The sequence below is a fragment of the Pangasianodon hypophthalmus genome, chromosome 21 (assembly GCF_027358585.1).
Source record: "Pangasianodon hypophthalmus isolate fPanHyp1 chromosome 21, fPanHyp1.pri, whole genome shotgun sequence".
Classification (NCBI taxonomy): Eukaryota; Metazoa; Chordata; class Actinopteri; order Siluriformes; family Pangasiidae; genus Pangasianodon; species Pangasianodon hypophthalmus.
Window position 1 is genome coordinate 17,613,688 of NC_069730.1, and position 13,067 is coordinate 17,626,754.

Genomic DNA, 13,067 nt, shown 5'->3' on the forward strand with positions numbered 1-13,067 from the left:
TGACAGAATAGGATATTGTCGGGGCCTGTGTGAAAGTAGCAGTGAGAAATCCGCCACAGTTGTTCTCCATATTTAGCTGGTTCACTAAGCTACTGCTGGGTATGTTTAAGCTTTTACTAAAGGTGAATGAATGAATGAATGTGAAAATATAATGCAAGTTTAAAGCAAGGCTGCTGATTGTTCAGAATTTAAATGTATTAAATGATAAATTTACTCAAAGCTAAAAAAATTTCCCCAAAAGATTCCCCACAATTCTCTTTGAAAAGATCTTGATCAGAGTCTGTTACATTGTTTGGGCTAAATTTATTTTTCTTGGTAAACACAAAGACTGTGCGCAGAGCTCTGTGCAGGCAAATTTTTATTATATTCCCTGATTAATCTACTTAACACTGTCTAATCATATCTCTGAAATAATCGTGCGTAGAGTTTAAATGATGTGTCGTTTGTTTCAGGGCTCACACATGCTTTAACCGCCTTGATCTTCCTCCATACCCGTCCTACACAATGCTCTACGAGAAGCTCCTCATTGCTGTAGAGGAGACCAGCACTTTCGGCCTTGAGTGACATGACGACTCTGCATCGCTCGTGTACGCTACACGTCTAGTACACTACTATAAATGTGGATCTGTTTTTAGTCTATAAAAAAATAGCGATCTGTATATAAATATATGTATATCTTGCTTCTAACTGAAAACAGCCTTGCATGCATCACTCACCTGTGCACATGACGTACCGTCTCTGGGCAGCACCGTGTGCACCATGCAAGCTGTGTATGCAATATGACACAACAGGCTTTAGCCTAACTCTTAACTCTCAGGGCCTCGACCTCCGCTGCAGCACTACGACTCCAACATGGCTGCAGTGTTCACTTGGGATACACACTCGACTGACTGCTCGCACCGCATCTCACTCACATCAGCTTCGGCGACGGACTCAGTCAAGGCACGTGAACACTTCCTTCCAAAATGGCGTCATTACAGAGATGAGCACTAATATTAGAATATTAGAAGCAACACAGGAAATGACATCAGGAACCAGAGAGAGAGAAGCGTTTGGGCTGTGGAGGCTCGAAAATTCTGATTTAAAGGAAAACTGGAAAACTCCAGTGTTTTTTAATCTAATCTTTATCAACTGCATGAGTAGGGTTGTCATGGTAACTGTACCATGAACCCATGTATCATTTTATACAGCAACAAAGTTGATTATTTATTTTGTTCATTTTTCTGTTATCACTGTTTTGTCAATTTTAAATATAATAAGCCTAATGTGTAGCAAAGTGTGCTGGGAAACAAAAAAGAAAGAAATTCACTCTGGCATGTAAAAGCCTGTTCCTGCATATTTCTCCACTCCCGAGATGGAGTTCTGTCACGTGGAGATGATTTCTAACTTTTAATGTTTCAATCATTTTCATTTTTAATTTTCATATAGTTTGTTATATATTCTTGATACTTGAAAAAAAAAGCTTTTGTTCTTGAATTCACATGGACATGCCATCTATGATGTATTATTTCCTATTACACCACAGCTCTGCTGAATTCTCTATTCTGATTGGTCGGAAGAGAAGATGTTGATTAATTGTCACAGCTCTGACAATAGTGCCGGCTACAATGTTTAAATAGTGACTCATTCACAGGGACCTGTGTGGCGGACACACTACAATAATATAAGACTAATAATAAGCAAAGAGTGTTGTTATTTATCAAAGAAAAACGTACAGTCGTTCTATAAGAAGACGTTTATTTACCATATATGGAAGGAGTCTCCAGTGTCAGTGCTTTGTAACGGTGAGTTTTCCGAAATGGGAAATTCTTCAGGATGGAGGTCTTTATGGTTTTTGTCAAGCTTTGTGTTTTTTGTCTTATTAACTTAAAGAGAGGCTGGCGAGGGAACAACCGTTTATAGCTTTCATAACGTAAGCGATAACGGAAACTAACTTGTGTCAGTGTTCCACAACATTAAATGTAACTAAAGATGGTTAAACAAAGTGTCATGCTTTTATTAATAAAATTGTTAATGATTGGGAAATTGCTGTGGTATAAGAGGAATAAAACGCTTTCAGGTAAAAAAAAATATTATTATCAATTTTTTAGCTTCCCTTATAAATATAATTCATTAAGATTTTTTTCGTTTTATTTTTTTTTATCGAACAATTTGCTTTTTTCAGAATTCAGAACCAACATGATCTTTGCAGGAAAATATAGGTGCAAGGTGATTAAAAGGTAAAAAAAAGTTGTTTTGGAGAAATATACTGCATTTATGGTTTATTAACTTTGAGGGGTCAACACATTCTCAAAAAACTCCATTTAGGTTAAAACCTTTTTGGCTTTTTGCCTTTTTTTTTTTTCAAGAATTCATCCACAACAACTTTCAACAGGTTTCCCAGACAAATACATTTCACATAAACCTTTACTGACTTCTATTATGAGTGAAATTGGAGTGAACTGGTTTCTGTTTTTTTTTTTTTTTCTCAGCACAGAGAAGTGTCAAAATTTGTCTGTGGCAAATCAAACACACACACACACACTGCAGACGCAGTAGATGGAAGTTAGGTTAGAAAACACTGGAGTATTTTTTACACTAAAAAAAGAAACATGGGTCAAGCAGGTTGTGGTATATAAGCTTAAGCTTAAGATTTTTGTTATTTATAATATTTCATTTTTAATATTCTTTTGTACACTACCCAGAAGGACGTCTGTAAAGATTAGTTTTCAGTGAAACAATTCATTACGTACAGTGTATTCTATGTAATACTGTGTAATTACCCAAATGACTTGTATGATGCTGTAACACTTGTAACACATTTTGTCTGGAGATTGAAGTTCTTATTTATAGAAATGTAAGTGGTGAAGGTCATGGGATTGTCCGGTGAGTCTGGGTTGGTCATGTGATGGTTATGGTGTCTATATTTCAGCTTTTTACCTCTTCTTTCTCGTCATATTTACACGTCTGAGCACGTTTCAGAGGGAGGAGCTCATGTGCTGTAGAGTCACGCTTCATATATTGTATGTAAATTGAAAGATATGATACTGACGGCTTGAAAATCCATGCTATCCAGTGTACAGATATTGGATTTTGAGCGATCTTTGTATTTGTAAATTGAAGTATTCAGACTCTATTACAAAGTAGTATACAAATGAAAAATGCTGCAGCACTGATCAAAAATTATGATTTTTTTTTAATATTATTATCTCCTATCACGCTCACTCCTGGATATACCAGTGCATTTGTATTTAATGTGTCAAATGAAACGTTGTATAATTGGATGTACTGTAAATCAAATGTGTATATTATAAGTCTATACAGTATGTGTAACGTATAGATATCAATTTTGAAATGCAATGTATGTATTAGGGATTAAGAGGCTTCTTTTTTAATCTATTAATCTATCTCTTTGCTTAACCCTTTGGTTGTATAAATGCATCATGCTATGCACATTTTAGTTAAACTAACAAGAATGCAATTTCCTGTCAATCGTCCAGGGCTTCTCTTTAATTTCCCAAAGTCTCGGATGTACAGCTGTATGGGATGATTTCATCTCAAACGGATTGATCAAACTGCCTTACAACACCTCCGCTCGAACCATTTCACATTCTGTTGGAGGTGTGAGAAAGTTTTGGCTCCTGCATTATCCTCATAAACATAAACACAAACACACACACACACACACACACACACACACACACACTGTCCTGCACGAACAGCTCACTGTGTTGCACTGTGTGTCCATCAGGTCTTCGTCTCAGCCGGTTTTGTATTCTGTAAGGCTCCAGGCTTCTTTGTCAGGCCGAGCTCTGTAAAAAAGCATAGCACTGTTCAAGAATGTCAATAAACAATCAGTTTGTAATCCACTGGCTGCTGATCATTCTTGTCAAAAAGCACAGGGTGTTAAAATGTTGCATGAGGGGTTTTTGGACCTAATATATTTCAGTGTTAAGAATTCAATGGTCTTTAATTTTTTTTTTAGTTCAAATCCTTATGTCACTCCTTCTGCTTCCATATACCCCATGCTCCTCTTCCCAGGAGGGCAACTATGGGGCGTAAAGTCAGTTCAAATTACCAACATATGCTTATGCTTGTATGCTTATTGAATCTTTTTCAAAATGTCTCAAATTACCAAAAGTAGATCTGTGATTTTTCTGACAGCATGGTTCAGTCTAAAAATACAATAAGAGGAGAGAGGAAAAGTGAAGGGATATATATATATCTTGGGTGCATTAATGAATGCATGAAACACTAAATGGATTTTATGTGCATTAAAGTAGGTGAATAAGGTAGACTGGGAAATCAAGAATGTTACTTAGACATACTGCTTAGTATGCAGAGATTTTTTATTTTTTTTACTTAGTGTACAGTGTTCAAAAATTTTAGAGATTGATGTTGAGGTTTTTTTTAAGAATTGAATTTTATGCTGCTACTGCAAGAAAGAAATTATAAAATGTTACTAACCGTTTAGGTTTCTACTGTGATTAATACTTTTATTATTACAGAAAAAATTATAGAAATAGATTATTACAGAAAGAATTGGTTATGAATTTGGAAAATATTGAAGACTTTTTATTGTTGTTATTATCAGAAATTAATTATAGAATGTTACTTAGGCTAGCACACTGTATTTATGTATGTAATACTGTATGGAGTCAGTGATAACGTGCAAATCCCTTTGTTTGACACTAGGCAGCAGGATGGAGCTTTTTCTCTTTCTCTGTTTGCGGAACCAACACACCAGCTTTAACAGAAGAAATATTCCAACACGGAGCTTTTATCATGTTGCACCCGTTTCCCTAAAATTGATAAAGAAGTTCACCAATCGTGTCGCTTGACGCGGGTCGTATTAGCCAATCGCTGGTTAGGAGGCGGGATTTGTGTTAACAAGCAGGGAAAATGTATGAAACAGCTGCGGTTGCTGTGGCGACGCGGTGAGTCGTTTAAAAACAGGTAAGAGTCTGCCATCTTTTTGTTGTTGTTGTTGTTGTTGTTAGCAATGTGCTAATTTAAAGGGATAGTTTGCCTAAAATGTAGACAGTTTACTCTCAGTGTAGTGAAGAAAGCTAACAAATAAGCTAACAAATAATGGAAGCTTATAGCTACCAGTTTAGCATTATTGTTCAGGAGTTTGTTTATGTGGTTTCTGACTATCTGTGATACACTGTTATCTAGAAAAATAGAGAAAAAAACTGTTTTACAAATATATATATATATATATATATATATATATATATATATATATATAGATAGATAGATAGATAGATAGATAGATATGTGTGTGTATGTATGTATATATATATATATATATATATATATATATATATATATATATATATATATATATATAATATCTAAAAATTATTTTAATGTTAATATGGTATGATTGTTTCAATTTGCTTTATCAGTTTGTGTAAGTGCTGTTTTTCATGCAGATTGTACACATGGTATTAATGATATAAATATAATGTTTAAAAAATAATTTTAAATTATTTTAATGTTAATGTGGTATGATAGTATATTGTATAAGTGTTTTTTTTTTTCATGCAGATTGTACAGGTGGTATTAATGAGTCAAATTTCAAACATCACACGTCTTTGTAGTAAACAGACAAAGTAATTATTTGCCAGACATTTTCTTTGATCTTTTCTTTTGATCTTTTCTTTGATCTTTCTTTGATCTTCTAGACAAAATACAGCAAGTCACTATAGTCACTACAGTCATTATAGTCATTAATTTAAGACGTTTTTCTTGACAGAAGAAACCTCCACTTGTCTGCCACATTTTTAATAAATGGCAAAAATGTGAATATCTCATAAAAAAGAAAGATAAAAATGAATTGTGGAAACTGCTACAGAAAATCAAGCTAATTTGTCTTGTGACTAAAATACACTATGTGGCTAAAAGTGGTTGAGGAATAAAACGCTCCAGTAAACTTAATAATTAGACTAATATCTGCACCTGCACATAAATAAATATTCAACATTATTCATGAGAAAAGTGAAGGGGTGTGTAAAAAAAAATTTAACAAATCATGAGTCCTTGAGAAGGTTTTTGAAGCCCTGTGTTAAGTTAAGCTAGCTAAACTTTATTTCATTTATGTATTATTTATTATTAAAAATGTTTTGTGGTGACCTGAATGTTAACAATAAATGGAAAACTAATAAGAAATCAGAAAAGGTTTTAATGTTCAGCCAGGAAAACTATAATAATTAATAGAATATAATGTTAAATGTTAAATAAAGCATATTTAAGTTAAAATACAACAAAAAATAAAACCCTACAGACAGTCATAAAATCAGTATTCCAGTAACATGAGGTTATATATAAATTCAAATTGATCATAAATTGATCCAGAAAGTACTCTGCACCTTTTCCTCAGATAAATGAATTTATTTTATAGACAGTGGTTTAGGAGGTGAACATCTTCATGATTCTCTGTTCCTGTGTTTTTTAAGGCATGAGACGACGTCTGTATCCTTGAGCAATGTTCGGCGTCCCTTCCCCACTCAGCATGCTTCATTCCCAGTGCGTCCAGCTCCTGTGTCTCACGGCGTCCAGCGGCGTTCCGCTCTTCTCCCGCGGCTCCGCCAAGCAGCTGCCCTTCTCCATCATTGGTTCCCTGAACGGCGTGCACATGTTCGGGATGGGTCACGATGCCGCTCTGTCCTGCTGCGAGACTGAACAAGGTGGACGTGTGCTCTGGAGAGTCTTCCACGACAGCCTGATGCTCATCGGCATCAGCAGCAACGCTAACGTGAGCGAGCTGCACTTGCGCCGTTTGCTGGAGAACGCCTGGAACTGCATGGTGCTCGTGCTGGGCCTGGACGAGCTGGCGAACGCGCGGAACATAGAGCGGCTCAAGAGAGAGCTGCGCTCTTGTTATCGGTTAATCGACATGCTGCTTGAACGCGGCGTGGACGATCGTGATCGTGATCAGGGCCTCATGGGAGATCTGACGCACTGCACTGACTGTATACTGCTCCCTCAACCTGACCTCCTCCAGGAGACGCTGGAGTCCTTCACCCGGGCTGCAGAGAGCGAGTTTGGCTGTTTGCTTATCCGCGGTCGACTCGCAGTAGCTACGGAGAAATGGTGGCGTCTCGCTCCACAAGAGCTCGTCCTTCTTTCTGCCCTCGCAAATTTGCCCCCTGGGAAAACATCATGTGACTATCCAGTCTTTTTACCCCAAGGTAGCCCTAATGTCGCGCTCAGGCTGCTGTGCTTCCAGCTGCTCCCTGGTGCCATAGCTTGTGTCCTGTGTGGTCCAAGACCGTCTCTGTATCAGGTCGAGAATGAGCAGGTCTGCAGGTTTTGGTCTCCCGTGGTGGAGAACCTGCGATCCTGCTCGGACCAAGCCGAACGCTCGGCTCTGTCTCCTTCCGTTAGCCTCCGCAGGGACGTCCTAGCTCTTCTCTTAATAAACCGCGAGTCGCGTAGATCAGTGGCATCTCTCGGCCACGCCTGCTCGAAAGCCACGCCTCTTCTCTCACCGGCTCGGCGCTGGGAGCTTCTGCGCCTCTTTTACACGTTTGCAGTGACTCGCTATTTCACCTCGGAGGAGTCTCCGAGCTCAGAGTGTCCTCCTGCAGAGCTCCATGAGGAGTTTTCCGCAGGGTTCACTCACCTGCCCGTGCACTGCTACCTCGTGACTGATGAATGTAAATGCTACGCCGTGCAGACGCCTCAGCACCAGCTCTTCCTCCTCACTGACCTCTCCGTGCCCACATTCGCGTTGCGCTCCGCCACCACACACACTCTGGATGCCATCACCACGGCGACTGGCTTTTAGGGCGCCAGACAGTGTAGGAGTAATCACTTGGATTATATGGTGCTATTTTGGAGGTTTTGGCAAAGTGAGATGTACACAAAGTCTAAAAGGGTTGGCATTTGTCTAAAAAAAAATAATAATAGTGTGCATGGCTGATTTTCCTGTATATTTAATACAAGAATTGAAAACAGAATGTGATTAAAAACACAGGCAGGGTGAAAATTAACAATATTGCTGCACTAATTAGTCAAATCATGAAAAGGCAGAATATCACTGTAACTTTTTTTTAAAGAATCATTTCACCTGTAATAGTCCCAAATTACTTCCTATTCATTACAAATGCTCACTACATAGGGTCTAACATACAAATGGAAGAATGACTGTTGCTTAATTACTTATATATAATTTCACTTTTAGCAGCCATGATTTAAAAATATCGAACATAAAGTTCATCATTAATGCATTTCTTTTTCAAGTCCTTTTTCTACAATACCACTAGGCTCATTTCCCAGAGCTACATTAGATGATGTAGGATCTAATGAACAATATGGATATTTTTTCCCTTTAAATATTATGAAATTGTTTATAGCACTTGAACAGTGAAATTCTGACATCTGTAAAGGAATTATGAAATAATAACAATGCAAGCAAATGCAGAACTGAGCTGTGTAGCCAAGAATGTAATCAGCAGTATTTATTAGTATCACTAATCTAAGATGATTTGTAGCATTTTATCGTTTTTAGCTTTAGTGTTGTTATCCAGCTAGCCCAATAGTCTGCCTCTTTAAACTCAGTGCACACACCAACAGTGTGATAAACAGCGATCAGTCTAGAAATATTCTTATTTTTGTTAAATTATGAATTATTATACATTTTTCCTCCATCTTGCTCCTGTCAAAAGTTGTGTTCTAATTGAGTTGATGCAGTGTTTACAGTGCAGTAATTGAATTAAGTGGAAAAGACACTTTAGCAGGAGGCAGCTTTAGTAGGAAGCAATCATGCAGGAAGTCTATAAAATGCGAATGACTTTGATAAATAAGTGAAATGTTCCCGTGTCTCTTGTTGTGATGTGGGCAGCACGGTGGCCTCCCATCCAGCGTGGTTCTCCCAGCGTTCCCGGGATAGGCTCTGGATCCACCGGATCCTGACCAGGATAAAGTTCTGACTTACTGAAGATAAATGAATGAATATACACAGTCATGTGAGGCTTCATGCATACATTATACATATATGATACATTAACAAGGCGTTTCTGCCAAAAAAAACTGCCGCTTACTGGATGTTTTTTATTTTCAGCACCATTCTGCGTAAACGCTAGAGACAATTGTGTGTGAAAATCCCAGGAGATTTTTCCGAAATTCTCAAACCAGCACTAAGTCTGACACCAACAGCCGTGTCAGGGTCCAGGTCACTGAGATCACATTTTTCTCCCATTCCGATGTTTGATGTGAACCTTAACTGAAGTTCTGGACCTGTATCTGCGTGATTTTCTGCATTGCGCTGCTGCCACATGATTGGCTGATCGAATAATAGCACGAACATGCAGGTGTACAGGTGTTCCTAATAAAGGGGCCAGTGAGTGTATACATACGTCCATAGCACTTGAACTATGCTGAATGTTCTGCTCCAGTCTACTGAATATCAGAAGTGCAGCTGTGTATGAATACTGTACAACAGAATTCAATACTACATTGTATTTTCATTAACAAGTTCTCATCAGTCTTATTGATTGAATTAACTCTTTAATTATATGAAAAGGTTTTGTGTAGCTTTAAAACATCGACCAGGAAGAGTAAGAAAAGTTAAAACTGTGTTTAAAAACATGTTTATCTGCTTTTCACGATTTTGTAATAGGTTTGAAATTCTTTTCTTAACAATACACAACTAATTATATCATTATCCAAAGAAGAGTCGTTCCTATTTTGTATTTTATTGCAGTTATTCTTTGTATTAAATCATTAAAAACAAATAAGTCTCAAACATTTCTTTTCCATTTCGAAAGTATAAATATCAAAAATGATATTCAGTAGAATATTTGAAAATAATGTCTTTTATTAAAGTATCAAAAAAGACAAAACTGTTGTTCCAACTAATGAATAACTTTTTAGTAAATTGTATTTTTTTAAAATACAATATTATGATAATATTGTAAGCTGTGATAAAATATAAAGTGATTGTAATTATCAGGATTTAATATGGGTAAAGTCCTACTAGTGCTCAGAGAGTTAGTGAGTGTGGAGTAACAATTACGGAATAAAACACTTTGTTATAAGGGTGTGCTGTTCTAGGAAAAGAATCAACAGTGGTGTGATGTGATGAAGCAGCGTTACTGTTACAACGCTGATGTTGAATATTTTCCTATAACAGCACATCCTGAAGTGTTTTATTCCTCGTATACCACAGCAAAGTGTCAACGATTACCATATTTTAGTTATTAAAGAACAATATGTCATACTTTTTATCCATTTAAAGTTATGCTTAATGTTGTGGAACATCTGGAAGACAAGGTCATTTTACCAAGAAAAGCACAACGCCCTCCTTCCAGAAGACGTTCCTGTGGTGGAAAACCTAAAGTTACAGCTTTACCTCTGACTTTTCCAAAGCGCTAACACTGGAGACTCCTTCCAAAAATTCCACATAAACGACTTCTGACAGAAAACTTCATCATATCAGTGATTTTTCTGTGCAGCGTCTGATCAGATTGTCAGAATTGCTGTTATAGAAAATTAATCAACACCTTCTGACCTTCAGTGTCAAGAATTCAACAGTGTTTTGGTATAAAAACATGATGATTTTATATTTATAGTGAAAAGGACAATTTCTTCTATGCCTAAGTTTGGTACTGTTCTTAAAGAAGCTGTGACTCAGTATCCATTTTTCTGACCTAATCATTCTACCCTGTAATGCCATTACATTGATTTGTTACCCATTAGCAAAATCCTGTTCATTTTAAGCCAAGAATCTTTGGCATTTAATGGCAAGAAAATAGGTGTAAGCTATTCTCATTACACATTCAGGATCGAGAGCCTTTTCATTAGCTAATAGCTTGTCTTTTTTACAACGTGAAGCTGAAATCCCATCAGAGAGACATACTGGATGAAGTATTTGTAGTTACTGATGGTACATCATTACATTTTGCAGTCCTGCACATTGATATATTTCTGTTCTTCTGTTAGATGGCTCATAAAATTTTAATCCATTTAAGTGGTTCTCTTGTTATATTTATTATTATTTTTAACTTTTAAATTAATTACCAAGTTGTATCTTGGACTGAAATTTTTATCCAGACTTCACTGACATTCCTACGTTATTTTGCTTTATATTAAATGTTATTCAATAATCAGAGAATAAAATTGGTTTAGTTTCAGCATAACAGAAAATAACAAAATGAGTTTTAGAACTATTTTCTAGTATTTGTGGTAGGGCTGGCAATTTGATGATATCGACATTGTGATCATTTATGTCACAATACATTTTCTGAGATAGCTTAGATATCTTTTTTTTTTTTTTTTGAATAACAAACTCCGATTGGAAGCAATTGATTTGATGTTAGTTTTTTGTTTCCTCCAGGTTCTCTGATTTCCTGCCAATATATAACAAAAACATGCAGATAGGTGGATTAGCTGTGCTAAATTGCCCCTTGAGGGTGTGTGTGTGTGTGTGTGTGTTTGGTGCCCTGAGTTTGACTATTGTCCCATTTTGAGTGAATTTGCTCCATATCCACCAAATGAATGCATCAAATGTGACAATTAAGGCTTCAACTGACTCTAAAATTGTCACAAACGAGGCCATAAAGAAGCAATTATGTTCACCGAGGGTCTATATTGTGAAATATCAAGTGTACACAGAGGCAAAGTGTGAGATAATATCTGTGTAGCAGTTTGGATGATGCAGGGTGTGTCATGAAGAAAGAGTTGAGATAATTTCAACACTGCCAGCTTGAATGCCACTTAAAAATGGGGTTAGTTTGTACATTTTAATGGAAACAGTGAGGTCAACTGAATTATACACAAATATGTGGTTATTATGGTTTCTGGACGTCATAAGAGGTTTTGCACAATAATTAAATTGAGAAATGGATTTGATTCATCCCTACTCCCTACTTACTCATAAATACACTATATGGCCAAAAGTTTGTGGACGCCTGACCATCGCACCCATTTATGGGCCTTCCCTAAACTACTAAGATGAAAGCACACAGTTGTATAGAATGTCTCTGTATGCTGTAGCATTACAGTATCCCCAGTATCCAGCATGACAATGCCCCTGTGCACAAAGCGACCTCCATGAACACATGGTTTGCAAGGTTGGAGTGGAAACCCTGACCTCAACCCCACTGAACATCTTTGGGATGAACTGGAACACCGACTGCACCCCAGACCTCCTCATGCAACATCAGTGCCTAACCTCACTAATGCTCTTGTAGCTGAATGATCACAAATCCCCACAGCCACGCTCCAACATCTAGTGGGAAACCTTCCCAGAAGAGTGGAGGTTAATATAAGTGTAAGAGGGGACTAAATCTGGAATGGGATGAGTGTTATGGTCAGGTGTCCACTAACTTTTTGCCATATAGTGTATTTTAATGGCTAAATCCTAAACGGCAATGTATTGTACATGTAAAGCACTATAGGATGTACAAGGCACTATTTAATGTCTATGGCACTTAAGAGTAAGGAGCTATTTGGGATTAGCTTAATATTTACCCATTTTGATACTCTTTGAGCAATTAATGGGTAAAGACAGAAGAAGAAGAAGAGGCCGTAATGTGTAATGTTGTAATATGTTCAGTGAGTAAATTAAATTAAGAATGGATTACCTAAAGTAGAAGGAATGTGACAGTGTAAACCATTAAAATGATCTGTCTAGAATAATAAATTAATGATTTTTATATATTCAAGAGCCCACTAACAAAAACAGGAACGTCTCTACAAGTTTTTAATGAGCCGAAAGAATCGACTCTTATTGGTGAGCTTGAGCCGAGCGCCCTGGCAATGAGCCGTTAAGGAGCCAAAAGAATCGACTCGTGGGAGCCGAAAGAATCGACTCTTATTGGTGAGCTTGAGTCGAGCGCCCTGGCAATGAGCCGTTAAGGAGCCAAAAGAATCGACTCTTGGGAGCCGAAAGAATCGACTCTTATTGGTGAGCTGAGCCGAGTCGACTCAGCTGACCAACAAGAGTCGATTCTTTCGGCTCATAAACGGCTCATTGGCAGGCTTCTTCTTCTTGACTCACTGAAAAGAGCCGAAATTCCCATCATAAAACTTTAGATTTTCTTTTAGCAGTTTCTTGAATATTAAAAAAAAAAAAAACA

General features: G+C 37.2%; 2 protein-coding genes across 4 annotated transcripts in view; both read left to right on the top strand.

Moving 5' to 3' along the window:
- The window catches only part of hecw1b (HECT, C2 and WW domain containing E3 ubiquitin protein ligase 1b), a 43,611-nt gene extending 39,767 nt beyond the window's left edge, over nt 1-3,844 (top strand). Inside the window, exon 28 of the mRNA XM_026946214.3 lies at nt 453-3,844. Within this exon, the coding sequence (XP_026802015.3) occupies nt 453-564 (112 nt within the window). The 3' untranslated portion in view covers nt 565-3,844. The remainder of the gene's footprint in view (nt 1-452) is intronic.
- Nucleotides 3,845-4,797: 953 nt separating this feature from the next.
- fuz (fuzzy planar cell polarity protein) lies at nt 4,798-9,713 on the top strand. 3 transcript variants are annotated; one of them, XM_026946285.3, is made up of 2 exons: nt 4,798-4,935; nt 6,441-9,713. In XM_026946285.3, the coding sequence occupies exon 2, from the start codon at nt 6,470-6,472 to the stop codon at nt 7,772-7,774; it is 1,305 nt and encodes a 434-aa protein (XP_026802086.3). In that variant the 5' UTR covers nt 4,798-4,935; nt 6,441-6,469; the 3' UTR covers nt 7,775-9,713. The 3 variants fall into 3 exon arrangements, 2 of the variants coding, with proteins under 2 accessions (XP_026802086.3, XP_053083465.1); XM_053227490.1 differs by lacking the exon at nt 4,798-4,935 and having other exon boundaries at nt 5,438-7,787; nt 8,831-9,713; XR_008300643.1 differs by lacking the exon at nt 4,798-4,935 and having other exon boundaries at nt 5,440-8,954; nt 9,050-9,713.
- The last annotated feature ends 3,354 nt before the right edge of the window (nt 9,714-13,067 follow it).

Bases quoted from the DNA above. Each gene is read 5' to 3' on its own strand.
- fuz (XM_026946285.3), top strand. From the start codon at position 6,470: ATGTTCGGCGTCCCTTCCCCACTCAGCATGCTTCATTCCCAGTGCGTC.